A 25,971-nucleotide genomic window follows, 5' to 3' on the forward strand; every position below is an offset into this window, starting at 1 on the left:
GATCAATAGAATGTATTTTACCTCTACGATGTCAGTAAGTACTGGTGCCATTTGCTTGAATATAGTGCTGATTAAAATTTATCTCTTAGCTGCAATTCACATTCCAAACTTCTGACACTGTTAGATTGTTGTTAGGACGAGGGATACATTGTACTTCTCATATATCTGTCTGTGCTTCCATTACTTTGAAGAAACTTTTATTCTCTGGTGCCAAGTATCAAAGAGGTTTTCCCAAACCCCTGAAGTGCTGAGGGCCACAATGACTTCCTCACATCCCTGCCCTGGCTTTATTGACGTGTCAGAGCTCATCTTCCAGTGCTGAACCCTGCATCCTAATCTTGTGTCGGTGCAGGATTTGGAGGCAGGGCTCAGCAACCAGCTGACTGCCATTTAAGCAGAAATAGGAAGGATGGATGGGGGACCAAGGAGGGATTTCATCCCTCAGAACTTCAGGGGCTTACAAAGAGCTCTTTGCGCTATAAATTATAAGATACAGTCTGGAAAACTGGGATATAGCCATACAGTAGGTCATATGCTGTATCCTAGTTTTCTAGGCGGCTCTCAGGCTGTATCCACCCTCTCCACAGAGTGGGCAGACAGCGGGAATCAGAAGCCGACAGTTCAGGCTCCTACGAACCCAAACCTTGTCCGACTCACACATCATATATATGTGTGTGTATATATATATATATATATATACAGGGTGGTCCAAAAGTAGGTGGACAGTATGTGTAATAGGGTTATGAAGGGGGAGATTTATCAAAAATGAAAGTGAAAAAAGTGGAACTGGCCCAAAGCACATTGTAAACATAGAGAAAAGCTTTGAGTAAAAGATCTGAGTATTGCCAAGGTCTGAATTATAGGCCAGATTAATCCCAGCAGACTACGCACTGTTAGGCCATGTTCACACGGCGTATGACACCGTCTGTTCTGTGACCCAGCCATGTCACAGAACGGCTGGTGTCAGATATAATCTTCATTTCTGTTGAATTGGGATGCGGGCACACGCGTGGGCACCCACCCGTGTGTCCGCATCCCAATTCACCATTGCACACATTGCGTACGGCCAGAACCGCATGGTCCATTGCGTGAACTGACATGTCTGTAGGGCTGCTATTCAATGAATAGTGGACGCACAAAACTGACATGTCAGTTTTTCATTCGGCCGTTTGGAATGCCGGCCGGAGGGTATACTGTTCATCCACATACAACATATCTTCTGCATACATCCGTGGCCGTGATTTATGCAAAAGATACATTTGTGTGAACATGGCCTTATGCTGCGTTTAGACGAAACGATAATTGGCCTGATCGTACGATTAACAATGTCGGAGTAACGATTTTTTTTATAACGATCAGCATTTAGACGGTACGATATATCGTACGGAAAAATCGTTTTGCGATCACGCGCCCGCACCCGGCTCCCCGCTCAACCGCAGCCCCCTGCGCCGCCCCGATCGCCACCCCCGCCGCCCCGATTGCCACCCCCGCCACCACTCCGATCGCCACCCCCCTGCCGCCGCTCCGATCGCCACCACACCGCCGCTCCGATCGTACGAGTAACGATGTCGGAGTAACGTTTTTTTTTTATAACGATCAGCGTTTAGACAGTACAATGTATATCGTACGGAAAAATCATTTTGCGATCGCGCGCCCGCACCCGGCCCCCCCGCTTGCAGCCCTGCCCCCCGCTCATCCGCAGCCCCCTGCGCCCCCCCAATCGCCGCCGCCCCCCTGCCACTCCAATCGCCACCCCCCCCCCCCGCCGCCGCCGCTCCGATCGCCACCCCACTGCCGCTTCGATTGACCCCCCCGCCGCTCCGATCGCCCCCGCTGGCCCGTCCGCTGGCATACGTTACCTGCTCCGCTCTTCAGTGCACTGATTGGCTGAAGAGGGGAGCCGGGAATTTCAAACTGCTGCCTTGCACTGATTGGCTGAAGAGTAGCCGTTTGAAATTCCCGGCTCACCTCTTCAGCCAATCAGTGCACTGAAGAGGGGAGCCGGGGATGTCGCAGACCTGCTACGTGGAGTCGGTAACGTATGGTCGCGGCCGGGCTGGCAGGGGCGATCGGAGGGGGGGGGCAACCGGAGCGTTGGGGGCGATCGGAGCGGCGGGGGTGGCGATCGAGCCGGCGCAGGGGGCTGCGGATGAGCGGGGGGCCGGGCGGCTGGACTATCGCGCGACGACTGTTTACACGGAACGATCGGCGAACTTTTTGCGAACGACGATTTGATAACATGTTGAAAGATCAAAATGAACGATTTCTCTTTCGTCGTTTGATCGTTTGCTGCGTTTACACGTACGATTATCGTTCGAATTCGATCGTATCGCGCAAAATCGCACACGAATCGTTACGTGTAAACGCAGCATTAGGCAGGACAGTAACCCATCTATGGGTTGTAATTGACAGCAGCTTTCAGATCAGGCTCATCTATATCAGCCGGCATTATTAGCTAGCATCAGGTTTTTTTTGCTATAATAAATTGATTCGAGGAGGGGGGTGATATTTGTACCCTGTTATTGAGGACAGCCAGGTATAGCATCCCCACAGAGAGAAGCAGTGAAAGAAATAATTACTGTTTGTCTTTTTAATTAGGTAAATTCTACTTTGGGAATTGGTTTATTTGCTGCTATTTTCTTTGTGGAAACCTTATGGTACCAGTACTTACTGAGTCATCTCGGAGGTAACATCTTCTGCTTTAGTAGGAGACAAACTGCTCCCCCTGGGCACAGAGCATTTTACACCGGGTAAAAAACAAAAAGAGAAGTGATCAGCGCTTAATGATCTAAAACAGAAACAATTGCAGGTGATTATGGGGAGAGATTCTGTAAAGAGCTCTTTCTCTCTTTTTCTGCTTCTTTGATGTGAAGTTCAGCCCATCTTCATCCCTCGGGCAGCCGTCCTCTGATTTATTGGGCTGTTACAGCTCAGACACTGAAATTATTTTCTTCTTCAAAGGGCTGAGAAAAGGGAGTGGGATAGACAATTGTCCGATCACTAATTGTACCTGCGGATAAAACTATATTTTAGATCATCGGATTGTGTTAATAAATTTAATCTGGCTTTGATTTCTACACTCTTGGGAAGGATGTAATGAAGAACCAATTTGTCAAGATCGGCAATGGCGTATTTCATAATAACACCTAATGTAAGTGAAAGCAAATAAATCAAATTGTAGGGTATATAATGTGCCACTGTGAAATGAAAATGATGTTCTATCTATCTATCTATCTATCTATCTATCTATCTATCTCCTATCTATCTATCTATCTATCTATCTTCTATCTCCTATCTATCTATCTATCTATCTATCTATCTATCTATCTATCTATCTATCTATCTATCTATCTATCTATCTCTATCTCTCTCTCTCTCTCTCTCTCATCCGTCTGTCTGTCTGTCTGTCTTTCTTTCTATCTATTTATCTATCTTGGTAAAAAATGAAAATAAAATTTATTCCATAACAGTTTTTCTCAAATCAAACCAGGATTAAAAATGACACAGGAAAGACTATGATGCAACTGTTCTTGGTTTTGGCTAAAAATGCTGACCAGGGAATTGAGGCTTGTTTAACACAATGTTAGTGGTGTACATTTGCCATTTGCATTGTGAAATCTCCTGACACATACGGTAAATGTAGGCCATAGAACTAATCACGTGATGGAGACTAGAAAAGTACAATTTTGGCCTCTACTAGGTGGTTTCCGTCACCCTTTGCATTTTTCTGTTGCATGATGGCTGCCAGTGCATGCTGAATTTACTACAATTTACACCTGTTTGCAGGCATATACTGTTGTTCAAATCTACACCAGCTCTCAACTGCCATACAGACAGCCTCTGATGGGCCTGGATTTATCCAGTTGATTACGCCTCTTAAGGGTACGTTCACACGTACCGGATCCGCAGCAGATTTCTCGCTGCAAATTCGCAGCGAGACCCGCTGCAGATCCCTGCCCAGTAAACTATATGGGAAGACAAACTTGCAGCAGGATGCACATCCCGCTGTGAGTAGGTCAGCAGCCCACCCCGTTACCCCCCCCCCGGCCGCCGGAGCCTATACGTCACCTGGTTCCTGCTCCGGCTTACTTCGGAGCTTCTCGGCACATCCTGCGTGGCCAATCAGTGCGCTGCCCTGCCGCAGCGCACTGATTGGCTGAGCGGGATGTGAAGACACCGGGAGGCTCCAGCGGCCGGGGGGGTTAACGGGGCGGGCTGCTGACCCACTCACAGCGGGATGTGCATCCTGCTGCGAGTTGGTCTGCCCATAGAGTTTTCTGGGCAGGGATCCACAGCGGGTCTTGCTGCGAATTCGCAGCGAGAAATCCACTGCGGATCCAGTACGTGTAAACGTACCCTAAAAGAAAATCCAGCATGAAAGTGCACTGGCAGGAATACAGTTAAAGGGTATTCCGAGATAAAATGAACCACAGGATAAGGGCCAAGTAAGAGATTGCAGGGGGTCTGCCTCCGTACCCCCTGTCGATTTGGTTTTGAATAGAACCAGTCACAACTCACAGGTAAAAGGCCTGTCCTGGTTGATGGACTGGCAGCTCAGCCAATCAGTGCTGTAGTAGTGTTTCACCCCAGCCACTAACTGGCTGAGTGGCCAGTCCATCAGCCGGGTCAAGAAGTGTCAGCGCTGAAGATCCCGGTGCCAGACGGGGGCCCTGAGGCCGGTCCTGCTGCTCACCACAGGCTTTACAATCAATCGTGTGGCCCATTTAAATGTATTATTGTCAGCCATGTGGCCAATAACCATAATTATAATGGCCATACAGGATCAGCTGATGAGTGAGTGTTTGCTGGCCCTTTTACTAGAGATGAGCGAACTTCTCAAAAGTTCGTTCCGACTGGACTTCCGGATTTTTTTAAAAAAGTTCGGTCCAACTGGATTTCTTCGGATTTCATAGTTTAAAGCATCTACATGTATTATTATTGAATTTAGGGCTCTACATGTCAGTAACATCATTATCTTTTCAATATCTCACAGGGTCTATGCAGGAAACTCACCATTACAGGGTCTATGCAGGAAACTCACCATTACAGGGTCTATGCAGGAAAATCACCATTACAGGGTCTATGCAGGAAACTCACCATTACAGGGTCTATGCAGGAAATTCACCATTACAGGGTCTATGCAGGAAAATCACCATTACAGGGTCTATGCAGGAAAATCACCATTACAGGGTCTATGCAGGAAATTCACCATTACAGGGTCTATGCAGGAAACTCACCATTACAGGGTCTATGCAGGAAATTCACCATTACAGGGTCTATGCAGGTAAAAGGTCACAAATGCAGTGAAGGAGCAGCAGTAGTCATTGAAGGCCAGTGGAGGTCTAGCAATAGTCATTTGAGGCCAGTACAGGAGCAGCAGTAGTCAACATAGAGGCCAGGCAGGAGCAGCAGTAGCCAACATGGAGTCCAGTACAGGAGCAACAGTAGTCAACATGGAGTCCAGTACAGGAGCAACAGTAGTCAATATGGAGGCCAGGCAGGAGCAACAGTAGTCAACATGGAGGACAGGCAGGAGTAACAGTAGTCAAAATGGAGGCCAGGCAGGAGCAGCAGTAGTCAACATGGAGGCCAGTCAGGGGCGGATTAACTTTACCATAGGCCCCGGGCTGTTCACCAAGCCTGGGCCCCCCCACCCCACTGTAACTATGGCAGCACTAGCCTGGCGTTCATAGTACAGAATAGATAATGTCATGATGTCCTGATTTGTGCAAAATTGCCATAAAAAAAACAGTGATTTTTTTGCAAATCATGGCGGAAGTGTAGCCAGGAGACAGTACACCACTGAAAGTATGTCTTTTTGGGTGGTCATGGGCCCCCCAGGAGCTCAGGCTGAGGCCAGTCAGGAGCAACAGTAGTAAACATGTATGCCAGGCATGAGCAACAGTAGTCAACATGTATGCCAGTCAGGAGCAACAGTAGTTAACATGGAGGCCAGATAGGAGCAACAGTAGTCAACATGTATGCCAGTCAGGAGCAACAGTAGTCAACATGGAGGCCAGACAGGAGCAATAGTAGTCAACATGGAGGCCAGGCAGGAGCAACAGTAGCCAACATGGAGGCCAGGCAGGAGCAACAGTAGTCAACATAGAGGCCAGTGAAGTCCCAGCAGTAGCCAACATGGAGGCTAGAGCAGAAACGGCAGTAGTAAACATGGAGGCCAGGCAGGAGCAACAGTGGTCAACATGGAGGCCAGTACAGGAGCAACAGTAGTCAACATGGAGGCCAGGCAGGAGCAACAGTAGTCAACATAGAGGCCAGTGAAGGCCCAGCAGTAGCCAACATGGAGGCTAGGGCAGAAACGGCAGTAGTAAACATGGCAGGGGGTCAACATGGAGGCCAGTACAGGAGCAACAGTAGTCAACATGGAGGCCAGTAAAGCCCAGCAGTAGCCAACATGGAGGCCAGGGCAGGAGCGACAGTAGTCAACATGGAGGCCAGTGAAGGCCCATCAGTAGCCAACATGGAGGCCAGGGCAGGGGCAGCAGTAGTCAACATGGAGGCCAGTACAGGAGCAACAGTAGTCAACATGGAGGCCAGTACAGGAGCAACAGTAGTCAACATGGAGGCCAGTACAAGAGCAACAGTAGTAAACATGTAGGCCAGGCATGAGCAACATGTATGCCAGGCATGAGCAACAGTAGTCAACATGTATGCCAGTCAGGAGCAACAGTAGTCAACATGGAGGCCAGGCAGGAGCAACAGTAGTCAACATGGAGGCCAGGCAGGAGCAATAGTAGTCAACATGGAGGCCAGGCAGGAGCAATAGTAGCCAACATGGAGGCCAGGCAGGAGCAACAGTAGCCAACATGGAGGCCAGGGTTGGAGTGGAATTAGTCAACATGGAGGCCAGTGAAGGCCCAGCAGTAGCCAACATGGAGACCAGGGCAGGGGCGGCAGTAGTCAACATGGAGGCCAGTACAGTAGCAACAGTAGCCCACATGGAAGCCAGGGCAGGAACGGCAGTAGTCAACATGGAGGCCAGGGCAGGAGTAGCAGTTGTAATGGGGTTACATGAGCAGTGGAAGCAGAATAATCAGGTCCAGGGACAGGCGAGAGTAGTAAGGTAGTAAGGTGAACTAGACCAGTAAGGTCTAGTTCACATATAGGCCATAATAGAAGCAGAAAAGGTCCTACATCTTGGTGACAACAGGACCAAATCCTACTCTGTGGTATCAGGAGCAGGTGCCACAAAGTCCTTGTCTATCCATGTGGCGTTCATTTTGATGAAAATCAGACGTTCCACACTATCACAGGACAATCTGGTTCTCCTGGGACTGACAATATGACCTGCTGCGCTGAAAACTCACTCGGATGACACACTGCTGACTGGACAGGAGAGTATGTCCAAAGCAAATTCAGCGAGTTGTGGCCAGACATCTAATTTTCCCACCCAGTAGTCCAGGGGTTCCGGCACGTTAGGTGGCAATGTACAGTCCAAAAACTCCTGCACTTGCTGTTTGAGGTGCCGCCATGTCCTGCTGCTGTGCTGGTGCTCCTGTTACCCTGGCTTGTGGCTGCATGAAAGCGTGCATTATGGACATCAGGCTCAGACTGGTGCCACTGCTCATGCCACCCAAGCTGCTAGAGGAGGATGTGGAGGAGGCAGCGCTGCTGGTGTGGCCCTAGTGGGAATGACGTGAATGAGAGCGCCGTGTTCCAAATGCTGCCACTAACTGTGCACCCAGCTGCTCTCTATAATAATTCATTTTTTCTTCCCGTTGGGAAGGGTGAATGAATTTACACAGCTTGTTGCGATACCGTGGGTCCAGTAGTGTGGCCAGCCAGAACTCGTCCCGTTGACGAATCCTTTGCAAGCGTGGGTCAGCCCGAAAGCATATCAACATGCGCTTAGCCATTTCCACTAGGGAGTGGGAAGGAGTCCCGGCCTCTGTCTCGACAGCATACTGCCAATGGGTACTGCCTCCATCCTCCTCATCCTCCTCATAGCCCTGCATATCCTCCTCTGGCCCCCCTCTGGTCTGGCAGGAAGGCTAATCTCTTTCTCCTCCACCCGTCTTCCCTAAGAGTTCCTGTGCGTTCAGGTCCTCCTCCTCCTCAACTTCCTCTGCCTCCTCCTCCGCCAAGCCTTCCTCCAGTGACCCAGGCTGTGACAGTGGCAGGACCTCAGCTCCAGTACATGAAGCATGGGTATGATGGAGCTCAGTCCTGTGTCTTGCCCACTGACCAGAAAGGTGGCCTCCTCAAAGGGTCATAGCAAGTGGCAGGTGTCACACATGAGCTGCCACTGCCCGAGCTCCAGGTTACACAGGGGAGTCATCATGTCCACCAGCATCAAGAGGAAATCCGTCAAGGCCTTCCTCTGCTCATAGAGCCGGTACAACATGTGGAGGGTGGAGTTCCACCGCATCGCAAATGAGACGATGGTTCGGAAGACAATTCCTCCGCTGGAGGTAGAGGAGGATGTTGTGAGAGCGACTTGAATGGCTAAAATGGTTACACAGCTTTCGAGCCTGAATACTGCTGCTTCCTGCTGCTGTTTACCGCGGGTCTGCCTGGGCCTGCTGTGACCCACTATCACCCCGTTTCTCTCAGGTGGAAAGGTGGTGGCGCTTCATATGGGCAGCCATGGCGCTGGTGTCGGGATGGCAATTCTTGCCTCTTTTCATGTGCCTGTCGCACAGGCGACAGATGACCACATATACGTATCCTCCTGGCACTTTTTAAAAAACTGCCATACAGGCGAGGTGTAGAGTCTAGTACCGACAGGCTGCAAGGATGGGCGGGCGCTGCCGATACTAGGACCTGCAGTGGAGGAGGGTTCCCCAGTGGTCATCTGCTTGTCCCAGCTTTGCTTCCGACTTGTTATTTGACTACTGTTGCCTGTCGAATAAGCCAACTCCTGCCGTGGATCCCATTTAACATCCGATGTAGCATCATCCTGTTCCAGAATTATGCTATCATCCTCATCAGGCTCCTGCCCAGCCCTCTCTCGTCTACTGCCTACTGCTCTCCTGCCAGGCCTAACATGGGCCTGCTCTGATATCGCCTCCGACACAGCTATGCCCTGCACTTGATTGTCCCCTGTCTCTTCCTCCTCGTGATCATCGTCAAAGAGCAGTTCGCTGCTCATAGACGCCAACAGTTCCCTTGCAGGCGGTGGTTCAAAAGTTAGCGGGATGTTGCTGAGGATGTCAGATGGAGGACGTGGGGGAATTGCTGCGTGCCCATGCCAAGTAAGGGTCGTGTCTGAGGTGCGCACAGATACCTGTCTGTCTGTCTCACTACTCATCCTTGTGGACGTCGAAGTGTGAGCCAGCCACTCCAGGACTGTGGAATTAGACGTGTGGACACGACCCTGGTGTGACAAAGGAAGCTCAGGCCTGCCACTGGACCCTCTTCCTGCGCTACATCCTCTTCTGCCCCTTGAGCCAGACTCTCTGCCCTCTGCCTAAAATCCTTTGTGAGGTTTCCTGCTGCCGCTCTGCCATGACTTTATATTCAAATTATGATTTCTACACTTGGTAGATGAGAACAGTATTTTCTGTAATACAGTCTATAGTACTTGGATATCTGTATATATATATGTGTGTGTCAGGAAACAACATATGTCATATACACTCTCGCAAGGGTGCCACTATAGTACTTGGATATCTGTATAGCCGTTTTTTTATAGTTTTATTCTACAGACATGCACAAGAGAAATATATTTGTGTCTCAGGAAAACACGTATGTCATATACACTCTAGCAAGAGTGCCACTATAGTACTTGGATATCTGTATAGCAGGTTTTTTTTAGTTTTATTCTATAGACATGCACAAGAGATATATATTTGTGTCTCAGGAAACAACATATGTCATATACACTCTAGCAAGAGTGCCACTATAGTACTTGGATATCTGTAAAGCAGTGTTTTTTTACTATTATACAGTCATGCACTAGAGGTATATTTGACACTAAGGTTGAGAAAACTCTTTTCTGGTTTCTATTTTCTTTCTGGTGTTTTTGTTCTGTGCACCCTTTGCTCTCATATGCTCATCTATCTATCTATCTATCTATCTATCTATCTATCTATCTCCTATCTATCTATCTATCTATCTATCTATCTATCTATCTCCTATCTATCTATCTCCTATCTATCTCCTATCTATCTATCTATCTATCTATCTATCTATCTATCTATCGCCTGGTCCCTATTTTTCTCTCTCAATCACTATATGTTTCTCCTTTCCGCTTTCCTAATAATCTTTTTGTCTTTGCGTTTGGTGAATATCTTCTGAGAACAGCAGCACGAGCAATGCGTTTTGTCACTGATGAGCTGTGTGCACTCTCCTTCCTCTCTCTCAGCAGACTGCGTCCTGCGGTTACGTGAGCGCTCCTCTTAAAGCAATACCGACGTCACAGGGGATGGGCTAGTGCAACATCCCAGCTGATTGGATGTGTTCAAGGCATCATGGGAAAGCGCTTTTCCTGCCCGGAACACTTCCTGGTTTCTAAAATGGTGGCTGCGAAATTAGAAAAAAAAAAATTCAGAGCGGACTTCCATAAATCTGAATCCGATCGGACTCGGACTTTTTGGAAAATCCGACCCGGATCCCATACCGAGCGAACCAGTTTGCTCATCTCTACCTTTTACACGGGACAATTGTTGGGGATGAGATTTCTAGCAATGCTTGTTTGCCTTTTTTTTTGGCCCATGTAAAAGCGCCTTTAATTACTGCAAAAAGAAAGGAAAGATAAAAATATGGGAAAAGAGAGCTAACTGTACTTTATGTGCCAGACACGGAAAGAAAAGGAACATTCTGCCAGCAATTTGTGTTTTTATAGCATTTTCCCCAATTATTACAGTATAGAAAAGGTCTGCATAGTAAATAAAGGTAGACCTTAAAGTAATATGAAAATTCTTAATAATTCAAAAGTACAAGATTGATAAAAGATGGTATTGATTTTGGGAATACCATTACATAGTTAAAGGGGTATTCCATTCCATATTATCAAACATAACTTTTGATGATGAGACTAATAATGAGACTAATAATTCCTATCTGAAACTTTATAGTTTCTTTGTAGTGTCGGAGGGATAATTACAGTGAGTTCATCAGCAACTTGAACTCAAATTAACCCTCCCAGCATTACAAAGGAGCTACAAAGTTTCAGATAAAGCCTGCCAGAGACTTGTTTATATCAGCTGTCTCAGAAGGGAGGGGGGAGGAGGGGGACACAGAGAGAAAAGCTCACACACAGATTTTTGTGTCTTCCGCAGAAAGCAGCAGCTCAGAACTGGGGGAAGGAGAATGGATAATAACAAGTATGGAATGATTTTTCAGTCTTACCATGGGCAGCAACATATAAAAAGTTATGTTTGAGTGGAATACCCCTTTAAAGCCCAGTTCTGTTGCCTGTGCTATGGTTGAAGTCTGGGGTTAGAAGAGGAACCCATCATTGTGGTGCATGGAGTGGCTTGTCTTCTGTAATTTGTGAGTCTCAAATGAGTGTGTTATGTCAATGTTATCGATGGATCATCTATCAGAGTTGTCTCTTGGAACCAGGTGGCTTATAGAAAACAGTCCTGGATCGATTTCTAAGTTGGTAATAACGTTAGAATGCTATACCGAATGGCAAACGTTTTTTGGACATATTGTGGGAAATTTGTTGTTGAGTCTAATAGCTGCAATGTTTCTGTCTAGTTTAACCATTGTATTTCTCCTTGTGCTTCATGAATTTATCAAAAATAGTGCACAGCATTTTTTGTCTAAGACGTAGACCAGATGTAGGTCTGTGCTAGTAAGTGCAAATTTAAAATTTTTTCACACATGATAAATAAGGTGCAGATATTTAGGTGAATACCCAAAACAGACAGATTATAAAAAAAAATAGCATCTAATAATTTTTCACATTTTGAATACTGGTTCATACCACCTAGACTGAAAAGAGGAGACAATAGCCGCTCCCTGTATAATGACCTCTTCACAGGTCACTGAGCGCGCTCAGTAATGTTTCACACTCATCTCAAGGTTACAGAGTCTGTCTATTGTTGTCTAAGTTTATTAGTCTTGCTGTAAAGCAAGTCACTAAATGCTGTTAAGAACAGCAAAGGCAATATGGCTGCCCCCATATCAATGTACAAATAGTGAAATAAATAGAAAATAAAAACAGATTAGAATAAAAGAACAAGTTTTTGTATCCAAAAAGACAAGGGGGCACTTTTTTCCAAAAAAGGATCAATCTCCAAATGTGTCAAGCTTTCTGTACCGTAAGAACGAGAAACCTGTTGAAAATAAACTCAGGAGCTGAAGAAGAGTCTTGGACGATATCTTAGAACAATATCACGCTATATTATGTATAGAATTCTTGTATTGAATATTGATCCAGTCTGATGGTCACTGTAGATCAGGAGGGAAATTTTACGGCAGATATGTTTAAGCCTTTTAGGATCAATAAGTTAAAAAACTAATTCTTAAGTAACACTTCTCCTCTTCATCTCTTTGTCCTTGGTTGAACTTAACAGACATGTCTTTTTTGTACTATGTCGCTTTAAACAATGTAAAGAAATCAGTTGTGTGATGAATCACTATTAGAGAGGAGTGAACCTCGAGCATGCTAGAGTTCATCCGAACCTAAACGTTCGGTATTTGATTAGCTGGGGCTGCTGAACTTGGATAAAGCTCTAAGGTTGTCTGGAAAACATGGATACAGCCAATGACTATATCCATGTTATCCACATAGCCTTAGGGCTTTATCCAACTTCAGCAGCCACCGCTAATCAAATGCCAAAAGTTCGGGTTCGGATGAACTCCAGCATGCTCCAGGTCCGCTTATCTCTAATTACTACACACTGCTTACTACATACTGCCTGCTTTAGTCTAGCAACTATAGAGGGAAGAAGAAGTGTAGTCAGTGGGAATTTAGTTTTTCTCCCAAGACCTTATTCACACGTCCGGTAAAGTTGCCCAATGTTAGAGCCTATTGATTTCTATTGGGCTCTTCATGCGATCTGTGCCGTGAAAGAATAGGCCATTTCCTTTTGCTGACCCTGATCACGGCATGGATCCCCATAGAAATCAATGGAATTTGTTAAAAACAGCAATACATGGCAATACAATGGCAATACATGAGCGACCTACATGTCTATATGTAATACGGACTCAAAGAAAACTCAATTTAACCCCAATATTAAAGTATTATTTTGTAAAGGGATATTCCGAGTTAGTGGTATCTAAGGACCTGTTCCATGGATAGAAATAATACATTTCATTTTGCATAACAGTATTACTACTATATGATTAGTCACGGAACATGAAACATTCTACATATATTCTAAAGAACAATTGTTCTATAATTTTCCTAGATGTATTTAGTCCAGAAATTAGTCCTAAAAGAGGTATATAGTAACATTAGAAATGATTGTTGTGTCCGGCATAAATGACACAAGGGGCATAATGTGAAGGTACATTCATGTATAAGGAAACTGACGGAAACCCTACTAAATGTCCTTTTCACTTAGCAGTATCCAGTCATAATAATAGTATGAAAACATTAAGAGATCTCTGACAAAGGCGGCCGAGACCACAGAAATGCATTAGAAGCTTGATCCTTACCAGCCAACATACCCACGAAAGGAGTGACGTCACTTAAACTTTGTGGACTGCAGGCACCATGCTGATTGTTGGCTGTAGTGGAACCTCTGGTCTGGGCCTCGCTCCCAAAACACTCCAGATTTGAGGGGACGGAGAGGACATCATACAAACAAGCCTTTGACTTCATGAAAAAAAACAAAGGTATCAGAATACGACCAAAGGATATACGCTATTGTGTTAGCACTATAGGGATCAGTGCACCGCAACTCATTGTAAGCCAACTGAAGGTGTCACTGTCATCACAAAAAACTTTTAACATGTCAGAGAGACATGTCAAAAGTTTTGATTGGTCCTGGTCTGAGTGTTCATACCCATACCGATAGATAGAATGAGCGGGAAGAGGTTGGCACTGACATGCTGTTTGCTTCAGGCTTTGTGTTAATGAGAAAAGATGTCACATGACTAATATACTTTCATTATGAGGCCATCTTATCACATGACACAGAGCCGGTAGAGGACCGATATGATTCCCGCTGTCTTAATCCTCTGTGCAGAGGGTGGATACAGCGGGAGGACCGCCTGGAAAACCGGGATACAGCCACAGCCATAGGCTGTATCCCAGTTTTCCAGGCGGTCCTCCCGCTGTATCCACCCTCTCCACAGAGGTTTAAGACAGCGGGAATCATTGCCGAGAGTCCGGGTTCGTACGAACCCGAACGTCAGCAGGTTCGGACCATCCCTACATCCCAAGTAGAATAATCCAAAAATTTACTTAGTTGTCAAGTGCAAATAGATTGTTTCATCCTGAAGTGGTTTTTATCTAGTTTACAGGCATACTTAAAAAAGACCATTTCAGGTTGAAATATTGTATTGGCACTTGGCAACTAAATAAACTTTTGGATAATTCTACTTGGGATACTTTTAAACTTTGAACTCTATTAGACATGTCAAAGGTTTTTGTAATGACAGTGCCTCCTTAAATATTGTCTAAACCTAGACAGTCTAGAAATGCCCCATCCTGCGCTGGTTAGCACATCTAGCCGTTTAACTGTAATCACTGCCAATGAGCGCTTCTTATTAAATGCGGCCCTCCAGTTAAAAGAGAGAAAAGCCAATGGCTCCCCACCCTCCCAGCTTCCAATCATTGCACCTCATTTGGCTTCAGACATCTCTATGCCCACAGTCACAACATGCTGCTGTCTTCTCCTGCAGGCGCTCCAGTGACATCACTGATTGGAAGAAAGGGAGGAAGAGAAGACACTGTTCCAGAGCCAGATGAGCAGGAGAGGTTTTCTATGTGGATTTGCTACTATTCTAAACAGTTCCTGACATGGACAGAGGTGGCAGCAGAGAGCACTGTGTCAGACTGGAGAGAATACACCACTTCCTGCAGGACATACAGCAGCTGATAAGTACTGGAAGAATGAAACATTTTTAGAAGTAAATAGAAGTAATTTACAAATTTGTAAGTACCCCTTTAATGGCAGGGCGAAAATTCTTTTGTAAACTACTGTTGTTTGATTTTACATGTGACCAGGGCCGCCATCAGGAATTTCGGGGCCCCATACAACCAAAGTGTCTGGGCCCCCCACATTAATAAAAAAAAAAAAAATTGTGTGTTCGACCCACGCCTTGCTGGGAGGTATAATTTGGTTCAGATCAATTCTAGAGAACTGGCTCATATACTCCATTTTCCCCAGTGGCTTAAAATGTAACCTCTGTTATACAGATATAAAATTGTAGAAATTAAATGTGAACAAGGTGCAATTCAAATAGACACTTACTTGTATAGCTGCCTCTTGTGCTCTGTATGCAGTGCATTATATTCACCCCTGCAACGTACAATTTATAGCGTGTCTACAAGCCCAGCGGGGCTCATTATGATGGAGACTAAAACTTATACAAGAGTGGGGTAGGGGTTCCCCTGTATTCAGAATGCTGTTGAGTACTAGGCAATACCCCGTTTGGGGTTATTGAATTTCGAGGGTCTGGGGGGGGGCTGTTTGATTTGTATATGTTCACCAATATCCCCCCCCCCCCCCCCGGTATGCTCACTAACATAGAATATGTTGATAAGGCTAATATAATGAGGCTGTTCCATGTTAGTGAGCATATACAAATCATCCCCCCCCCCCAGGCAGACTAGTTTAGCTCACCCAAGCCAGTGACAGCGGATACATGGCGGTGAGAACGCTTTCTAGGAGATCCTGTTTGTGCAGCAGAGGTGTCTTTATCCTGCTCTGCATAGACCCTCGAAATTCAATAATCCCAGATGGGGCATTGCCTAGCACTCAACAGCATTCTGAATACAGGGGAACCCCTACCCCACTCTTGTATAAGTTTTAGTCTCCATCATAATGAGCCCCGCTGGGCTTGTAGACACGCTATAAATTGTACGTTGCAAGGGTGAATATAATGCACTGCATACAGAGCACAAGAGGCAGCTATACAAGTAAGTGTCTATTTGAATTGCACCTTGTTCACATTTAATTTCTACAATTCTATAACTGTATAACAGAGGTTACATTTTAAGCCACTGGGGAAAATGGGATATATGAGCCAGTTCTCTAGAATTGATCTCACACACAGACACCAGCACACATGTATACAGACACCAGCACACATGTATACAGACACCAGCACACATGTATACACACATACAGACACCAGCACACATGTATACAGACACCAGCACACGTGTATACAGACATACAGACACCAGCACACCAGGGCACGATGAAGTTTGAACTTCTGCAACCTGGAGAAATCACCTGATATCACCTGCAGTCCTATGTAACACCACATAACACAGTGGTATCTCTGAGTACAGATAATGTAGTAGATTTCACCTGCAGTCCTATGTAACAGCACAGATAACACAGTGATATCTCTGAGTATAGATCATGTAGTAGATGTCACCTGCAGTCCTATGTAACAGCACAGATAACACAGTGATATCCCTCTGAGTACAGATAATGTAGATGTCACCTGCAGTCCTATGTAACACCACAGATAACACAGTGATATCTCTGAGTACAGATAATGTAGTAGTCACCTGCAGTCCTATGTAACACCACAAATAACACAGTGATATCTCTGAGTACAGATAATGTAGTAGCTGTCACCTGCAGTCCTATGTAACACCACAGATAACACAGTGATATCTCTGAGTACAGATAATGTAGTAGCTGTCACCTCGGGGCGCCCCTACTAAATGATGTTCTACAAAATAAGAAAAGTGTCATACAGGGACTCACAGGTGACGTCTTCTTTGATCTGAGGCGTCACTTTCCCTTTTCCTCTCCATCCGGCCCAGACCTCCATGATGAGTCCTTCCAGATACGTTTCATCCCCTTAGAACCTGCGAGACAAACAATTTAGGCTCCGCACATTTCTAGCAACTTCCTTTCCTTTCTCCCCCCTGTAGGCTCCCATAGTAACTGCGCTGTGTGGGATGCCCCCTGTATGTAGGATCCCCTGCTGGGCCCCCTGTATGTAGGATTCCCAGCTGTGCCCCCATGAGCTAATAATGCCCCTAGAGGTGGCCCCCATGAACTAATAATGCCCCCAGAGGTACCCCCATGCACTAATAATGCCCCCAGAGATGCCCCCATGAGTTAATAATGCCCCCAGAGGTGCCCCCATATACTAATAATGCCCCCAGAGGTGCCCCCATGAGCTAATAATGCCCCCAGAGGTGCCCCCATATACTAATAATGCCCCCAGAGGTGCCCCCATATACTAATAATGCCCCCAGAGGTGCCCCCATATACTAATAATGCCCCCAGAGGTGCCCCCATACATTAATAATGCCCCCAGAGGTGCCCCCATACACTAATAATGCCCCCAGAGGTGCCCCCATACACCAATAATGCCCCCAAAGGTGCCCCCATACACCAATAATGCCCCCAGAGGTGCCCCCATACACTAATAATGCCCCCAGAGGTGCCCCCATACACTAATAATGCCCCCAGAGGTGCCCCCATACGCTAATAATGCCCTCAGAGGTGCCCCCATGAGCTAATAATGCCCCCAGAGGTGCCCCCATATACTAATAATGCCCCCAGAGGTGCCCCCATACACTAATAATGCCCCCAAAGGTGCCCCCATACACTAATAATGCCCCCAGAGGTGCCCCCATACACTAATAATGCCCCCAGAGGTGCCCCCATATACTAATAATGCCCCCAGAGGTGCCCCCATACACTAATAACGCCCCCAGAGGTGCCCCCATATACTAATAATGCCCCCAGAGGTGCCCCCATACACTAATAATGCCCCCAGAGGTGCCCCCATACACTAATAATGCCCCCAGAGGTGCCCCTAAAAAAAACAAACATCCTACTCACCTACTCATCCGCGCTGTGCAGGCAGCAACTCTTCCTTCTCCTCTTCGGGCTCCATCTTGCGAGCCGCAGGGACGGGACTTCCGGCAGACGTGATGACGTCACATCATCACGCCTGCCGGAGGGGCACATGATCACGGCCCGGCCTCCCATAGGCTGCTGGTATGAAGTGCCGGCAGCCTATGGGAGAGAATACAGGAGGAGGACGCTGACAGGTCCTTCTCCTGTATTCTGATCGCTTTAATGTTCCGCCCGCTGTGCGGGCGGAACATTAAAGCGATCAGTGCATCCTGAGAAGCTGCGTGGCTGCAGCTTCTCGGGATGCTCAAAAACAGGTGGCAAGGGGGGCCGTGCGGACCCCCCTAGCGTAGCGGTCGGGGGGGGGGGGGGGGGGCGGCCGGCGGGCCCGCCGGGCCCCCCCCAGTGTCTCTTAAGGTCCGGGCCCCATACGGCAGTACCAGTTGTACTGCCCTATCGGCGGCCCTGCATGTGACAGCATGCAGAATTGTTAGCTGCATAAGGGTACAAACACACACACCGTATATGCAGCAGATCCGCAGCAGATTTGATGCTGTGCTCAGTTATTTAGATCTAATCTGCTGCATATTTGCTGCGTATCGTAGCAGTAAATATGCTGCGTATACGGTGTGTGTTTGTACCCTTAAGGTAATTTTCACATTTAGTAAAATGAACGGCCGATGTTTTACATGTTTTTGCTGCTGATACTGCCATATTGGCCGCAGGAACATCATTTTATGTTATTTGGATTGTGGTCACATTTGGGTGTGCCTGCAATCCAAATCACCATAGAACTCTATGCAATGTACAGCTGTCAAAACGTCCTTATATTGTATGAACAGAGCAGAACAGCGGCCGTTGTATACACTCTAGCGGCTGGAAATAATTGCCACGTCAATTATTTCCATTGGCCATACCAAAAAACGGCCATTGTTCAATACAGTGTTCCCATAGATTTTTAATGGCCGTTCTTGTCTTAAAAAATACACTGTGTGAACATAGCCTAAAAGGGTATTCTCATCTCAAATTTATTTATATCTATAGGATTCGACAAGTTAAATGCAGTATAATAATAAATACATCCATTTAGCAAACCTGTCTTCACCTGATATGCTGCTTTTTCCCTCCCATTGGTTACCGACCAACACTCTTCTCTAAAAGCAGTGGTCTGTCTGATATATATAGATAGATAGATAGAGCATACAGTACATATATATAAACATTATATGGTATCTCATTATACGTCAACATAACTATATAAACCAGCCAGACCACTGCTTTTAGAGCAGAGTGGTGGTCTGTAACCTAGACAACGAGCTTTCAACAATGGGAGGGAAAGAGCAGCATATCAGGAGAAGGAGGTAGGTTTGCTAAATGAATGTATATGCAAAAATATAACTATATTAGTTGAGATGAGAATACCTCTTTAAGGATTACTTGCCAGAGATTTCCTCAATAAGACAACACTCTCTCTTATTTATCTGATCATTAAATTATAGATATTACGTCATTTATTCGTGCATTAGATGACGTGTAAATATTCCTTCTACCACAAAGGTGCAAATTGCATTACATGCATGTATTATTGGCCCCTCCGGCAGTACAAGTTTGAAGGTGATCAGCCAGAATAGATTAAGAGGAAAGACCTGTAATTTGTTGTTAAAGGAGAACTATGTATGCTGTGTAATTTAGCAGATCAGTATGTCAGAGTACTTACTACAGGCATTTGCGTGTTTTCTATGATCTTTTTTGACAAAGCTATCAAACCAAGCCCTGTCTACCTGCAGGCAGGTAATAAAACAAAGATACTAGTTACCTGTTAGAGCCTTATGAGGTGTAATAAAACTAGAAGGCACATTACGTCCAAGAGTAGGCCGCCCTTACGGGGGAGTGACTTTGAGGGGGGAGTGGAGGGACTGAAGCTAATACAAGTTCTTTAAAAGCAGAGGGAGGACAAGAGAAATCCAAGAGAAACCAATCTCTGGGCTGGACTTGGCAGTGAATATCACAATGAGCCTCATTGAGTCAGACTTCTCCGATGAAGAGCAGGAGATAGAAGACGGAACGAGTGAGAGAGATGAACAATCCCTGCAAAACCTGCCTGAAAGTGAGAGTGAAGCAGAAGATGCCAAACCCAAGAAGAGGACCAGGCCGGTGAGGTCAAAGGCCAGGCGGATAGCGGCCAATGTCAGAGAAAGGAAGAGGATCCTGGACTACAATCAGGCCTTCAATGCATTACGCCTGGCCCTTAAACATGACCTGAGTGGGAAAAGGCTATCTAAGATCGCAACATTGAAGAGAGCCATCAATAGGATTTCTACTCTCTCCATGTTCCTGCATTCAGGTTCTGAGCAGAAACGGGCCTGCAACCATACTGAATGCCATCTGCAACATGAAAGGCCTAGACAGCCAGAGATCAATGACGGCAGCCCTCAGGCCTATATAACACCACCGCAATCTCATCAAGAAGTACACCCAGAGCTCACTTATGGGGAGACTGCACATCTGCAGCAATCTCATTCACCTTACTACCCTAGACATTCACCCGAGTCTACATATTTACAGTGCCAATATGGAAGCCCAACAGAGGACCACCACTCAATGCCAAGCTCCCCTTACTCCTACTACCCACATGGTGGCTACAGCATCGGAGTAAGGGGCACCTGCTTCCCCCATCAGATGGACAATTTTGCAGAGCATTCATCCGGACCATTTGCCTGGCAGTTTGGTTACTTACAAGGATCAGGCTATCAGCATTCCCTCACCATGCACTGACAAGAAGCTCTGCATCCCATTCATATGGACACAAGCCAAAACACTCCTACACAAAGAGTAGGATCTCTGGGAAATAGACTGACTTGTAATATTTGTCCAAGCAAGACGGTAATGTGAACTTGAAATGACAATCCGTTGTGTTGTGTGTGTTATTTCGAGAGACTTTTCAACTGTTTAACCCATTTTTTTCTGTTTATTGTATTGACGAAATGGGCTGCTAACGGGATTCGTGATACAACGTATGGGGTAATCGAGCGAATGTCATGAAGAATCTCTGTATTCTGGACAGACAACAAACATAAGAGTATTCTCCCCTTTCATTTGAGCCATCGGGGATATCATTCCGTTCCTAACAAGATCCTATTTACACATAAACAATTTCAAATTTGATTCGAATTTAAATACAAAGAATAACTGACAGTAACTTACAAAAATTCTGGTTATAATCTCAGCAATGGTTGACTTCACGATTTGTACCTGAACTAAACTGAGTCTTTTACTTTGACTTTTTTTTTTCCCCAGGAAAATGCTTTAGGTTTACCTGTAGCTCCCGATTGACAAACTCAGCTCTGCTGCATCGGTGTGCCTATTCTTCACTGTGTTTTTACTGTATAGTGTCTTTTATTATACAACCTGAGTAATGCTGCAATATACAGTCTGTATCAAATACAAACTTTAGTGCTGAGCCGTACAATTTATCAGTATTAGACATGCTGGTATCCCTATCTCAATCTGGTAGTCATATAATTATATGTGATCTGATATCTTTACCCACCAGCTCAGGTATCATCCATGACCCATAAGATGTTTTGGACTGACCAGCTAAGCCTGAGGTTATCGTCAATTGCTTGTCAGGTGCCTATTGACTTCTGAAACATAACACAGTATAATGGTGCATTATGATAATAAACTCCGCTCTCAATGATAAGTGGTCAGACATATACTCTATGGCAGGAGTAGGGAACCTTGGCTCTCCAGCTGTTGCAAAGCTACAACTCCCATCATGCCTGGGCAGCCAAAGACTATTCAGGCATGATGGGAGTTGTAGTTTTGCCACATCTTGAAAGCCAAGGTTCCCTACCCCTGCGTTTATGCTGTCACTGTTCTGCATTGTATCACTGTTCAATGTGCAATACGTTCCCCTGCTGCTTTCCTATGTGTTCTGTAGCTCGGCATGGACAAATAGAACATGTGCGACTCCAGGAAACTGAACGTTAATGTGAATTTATTTTGTTACTTGAAAATAAAGATTTTTTTTATATTCTTTCAATGTTTTTGCTTTTGTATGGTTTTGGGTAGGTGCTAAACCTAAGCTGCCTAATACTACTGATATACCTTTATTTTATGTGTTTTGGGCTTTAAAAAAAAAAAAAAAAAAAAAAAAGATGTTAAATGGTTAAAAAATGACCGTTCAATGGCAAAATGTTTTTAAGTTCCCACTTAGTTTAAAAATTAAAAGTGAGAAATTTTGGGTCATTTACAAAAAGCCATTTATTTGGCTATAGCTTTTAGCTAAAGTAGCTAAAAAATTGTAAAAAAAAAAAAACATTTTAACTCTCCCTGATCTCTAGTATTTCAGATTTTTGGCTTTTTTTCTCATTAACCTCTCATATATTTTTATTTTAACACTGACAGTTGAATGTGGGGGATTTTTTTTTTGAGGGATAGCTATTTGTTTTTACTGGCAAACTTTATTTTACAATATCATATATACAAAATAAAAAAAATATACAACTACTGAAATTGGTGGGGCTATATATATATTTTTTTTTTTACTGCAAGGTTAGGCTATGTTCACACACTGTTGAAATTTAGTGGATGGCCACCATTTAATGGCAAATAATTGCTGTTATTTTATAACAGATGTGGGGGACCTACGGCCGCAGGCCGCATCCTGCCCCTGAGACCTCCAGATGCGGCCTGTGGTTCTACTCTGATGCGCGCCGCTCTGGTGGGGCAGGAGCCGGCATACATAGCATCCTCCTGTGTCTGTGACAGCTTCCAGACACAGGAGGATGCTGTCTGTGCCATCTCCTTCCCCACCAGAGCGCCGCACATCTTCTGTCTCCTGCGGGCTGCACGCAATGACGTCATTTTATCGCGCGCCGCCTGCAGGAGAAGACCGGCACAGACTAGGAAAGAGAGGAGGACCTGGGCAGAGTGGGAGCGGAGAAAAGATGAGTGGGATGTTTATTTTTTTTATTTGAGACAGACACTGGGGGCTAAGTACACTACCAGGGACATGACTGGGGGGTAACTATGACCAGCAGGGGCATCAATAGGGAGTTAACTATGACCAGCAGGGACAACACTGGGGGTTAACTATGACTACCAGGGGCATCACTGGGGGGTTAACTATGACCAGCAGGGACATCACTGGGGGGTTAACTATGACCAGCAGGGAAATCACTGGGGGGTTAACTATGACTAGCAGGGACATCACTGGGGGTAAACTATGACTACCAGGGGCTTCACTGGGGGTAAACTATGACTACCAGGGGCTTCACTGGGGGTAAACTATGACTACCAGGGGCTTCACTGGGGGTAAACTATGACTACCAGGGGCTTCACTGGGGGTTACCTACGACTACCAGGGCATCATTGGGGGTTAACTATGACTACCGGGGACATCACTGGGGGTTAACTAGACTACCAGGGGCATCACTGGGGGTTAGCTAGAATACCAGGGACATCAATAAGGGGTTAACTACAGCTACCAGGGGCATCGCTGGGGGTTAACTACAATAGCAGGGGCACTAGAGGAACAATACTTTGCCTTGCCCTGGGTGCTGTGCTACCCCGCTGCCGCACACAGTATAACAATGAGTGCAGTCCTCGAATGATTTTATTAATGCCAGAATGGCCCTCGACAGGGAAAAGGTTCCCCACCCCTGTTTTATAATATCGGCCATTATTTTGAAACGGCAGTAATTATTTGTCACTGAATGACGGCCATCCACTAAATTTCAACAGTGTGTGAACATAGCCATTCTATGTTTTTAATCCACTCCTGGTTTTGGTTGCAAAATACTGACCAAAAAAACTGTATGGGAACATAGCCTAAAAGTGACATGCTAGATTTATTCTTAATGTCAGTAGTGTTCCCTCTAAGTTGCAAACTGTGGAAAAGAAAGAGTTAAAACTGGTTGGAGTTTTAAACTCCATCATGGTGGACTCAGAATAAGCCAAATAAAAAAAAAAAACATTAAAATTGGCACATGGCTTATTTCTGGCTCAAAAGCGCTTGTGGCTGGATGTTAGCTAAGAGTCACTGGGGAAATATAAAACACAATACCCATGTGAGGTTTTTTTTTTTTTTTTTTCTTTACACGTCAGTCAGCTGTTTTTCATTGCATTTGCAGTTTTGGTTAATCAGAGCAGGCTTTGTGTTTGGGCAGTTTGTCACAGAAACATTGGTGCTTTAATCATGGTCTAAAAAAGCTAGAAAAAACATCATGCCTTTATGCATCTTGGTGTTCTTTTCTGGTGTTTTTTTTTCCTCCAATACTTAAATAGAAATCATGAAAGGAAATGTAATGAAAAAAAAAACACAGGGGATAAAACAAGATAAAAACACTTATAGCTATATACACTAAAATGAGAAACTGCCAGAAAAAAAACACACATACCAAAGGGCAGGAAAAACTGTTGTCAGCGTTTGTGTTTTTTTTGGGTAGTTTTGTTTTGGGTCATATGAAATAATCTAATAAAAAAATCACTATGTTCTGACACCTGTAACTTCTTTTTCTTCCTGTTTCTTTTTTTTCCCCACCAATGGAGTTGTGTGAGGACTAGAGATGAGTGAATTTACTGTAAGCTTTGGTTTGTGAAACTCCAAATACTCAGCATTTGACTCTCAGTGGCTGAAGAAGATGGATGCAGCCCTAGGGCCATATGCCGACTGTTCAGGGTTTCGCAAACCTGAAATTACTGTAAATTTGCTCATCTCTAGTGAGGACTCACTATGCCATGATTCATCACTTTTGATCAATTTTTTCTGCAACAAGACCTGACTGAAAATCAGCAATTTTGGCATTTACCCTCTTGACTGTGCTCGATCAGGAATATTATAATTTATGGATTCAGACAGTTCTGCACACAGTGATAAAAAAAAAACCTTCCAAAAAGGTGAAAGTTTTAAACTTTTTTATTCTAAAAATATAGAGCAAAATACAGGAGTGTTTAGGGTTCTGCTTTTATTCTAATGTCCCCTTTCTGAAGCTATAGACTTCAAAATTGTCTCCTTAGGACACCCAATTTTCTAAATGTATCTTCGCCATGACCAGCTGATGGTGTGGGGAAAAGCTGGTAGCAGTAGTGACATATGGACTTCATAGCTGGCTGGCTATTTTACTCCTTATGAGTACTCATAGTTAGATGATGCTGCACTATCACTGGCAGAGCAAGGAGCCATAGGCTCCCTGCCCTGCCAATAGCTCTCTCTCTCAGAGTCCGTCCTCTCCTCCCTGAGGAGTGCAGGGCTGCAACCACATTTTTTTTAAATCACACAGGGCCTAGCTACCTGAGGAATGCCTACATGGTGGGGGACGACCTACATGGGCATTACCTACATTGTAGATATTTGGGCGGTATTTTTTACTTGGGAGTGAGTTCTACTATTATGGTGACTACCTACATTGCACATTCTATTTACTTGAGGGGCGGCGGGACTACCAAAGGAACTGTCTAGAAGGGGAAGCTAACTACCAGGGGATACTAACTACAGGGGAGCGGGTTGGTTGCTACTGTACATAGGAGATACTATCTACTTGGGGACTACCTGCACAGAGAGGCCTAACTACTATATGGGAGCACAGAGGTTACCTACTTACTATATGTGCCGGAGCAAGGAACCGAAAATGTTTATGTGGTAGATTCTGAAGAGAAAAGTTTCATGGTTTGGGCCTGATGGAAAAGAAAAAGGAAAGTGAGTTACTCTGATCAGAGAAGATATTAACTGTGAGTCGCTAGATATAAGTAACTGTTTCAAATGCCAGACCATATGAACATTTGCATGTATATACACACACAAAAAAAATCCATTATACATACAGGGTGGCCCAAAAGAAAGTAGACAGAAAGTAGGTGGATCTGTGAAACTGTCTCAGTTGCCCCTAGCAACCAATCAGATTCCACCTTTCATTTTCCAAAGAGTCTGTGAGGAATGAAAGGTGGAATCTGATTGGTTGCTAGGGGCAACTGGGCCAGTTTCACTTTACACCATGTTTGATAAATCTCCCCTTTCATAACCCTATTACACATTCTACCCACCTAC

General features: G+C 45.2%; 1 protein-coding gene and 1 long non-coding RNA gene across 2 annotated transcripts; one reads left to right on the top strand and one right to left on the bottom strand.

Moving 5' to 3' along the window:
* Window positions 1-2,567: 2,567 nt before the first annotated feature.
* On the bottom strand, window positions 2,568-25,812 carry LOC138767312 (uncharacterized). The gene is made up of 5 exons (XR_011358788.1): window positions 25,749-25,812; window positions 25,529-25,601; window positions 21,472-21,565; window positions 13,579-13,738; window positions 2,568-3,010 (listed from the first exon to the last, which is right to left on the bottom strand). It is a non-coding gene; the product is annotated as an uncharacterized lncRNA (long non-coding RNA).
* On the top strand, window positions 19,932-20,696 carry BHLHA9 (basic helix-loop-helix family member a9). Its single transcript, XM_069946284.1, has one exon. The coding sequence runs from the start codon at window positions 19,932-19,934 to the stop codon at window positions 20,694-20,696; it is 765 nt and encodes a 254-aa protein (XP_069802385.1).
* Window positions 25,813-25,971: the final 159 nt, after the last annotated feature.

This window comes from Dendropsophus ebraccatus, chromosome 11, assembly GCF_027789765.1.
Source record: "Dendropsophus ebraccatus isolate aDenEbr1 chromosome 11, aDenEbr1.pat, whole genome shotgun sequence".
NCBI lineage: Eukaryota > Metazoa > Chordata > Amphibia > Anura > Hylidae > Dendropsophus > Dendropsophus ebraccatus.

What these genes read in the sequence shown, in the direction of transcription:
- BHLHA9 (XM_069946284.1), top strand. Translation starts at nt 19,932, where the DNA reads ATGAGCCTCATTGAGTCAGACTTCTCCGATGAAGAGCAGGAGATAGAA.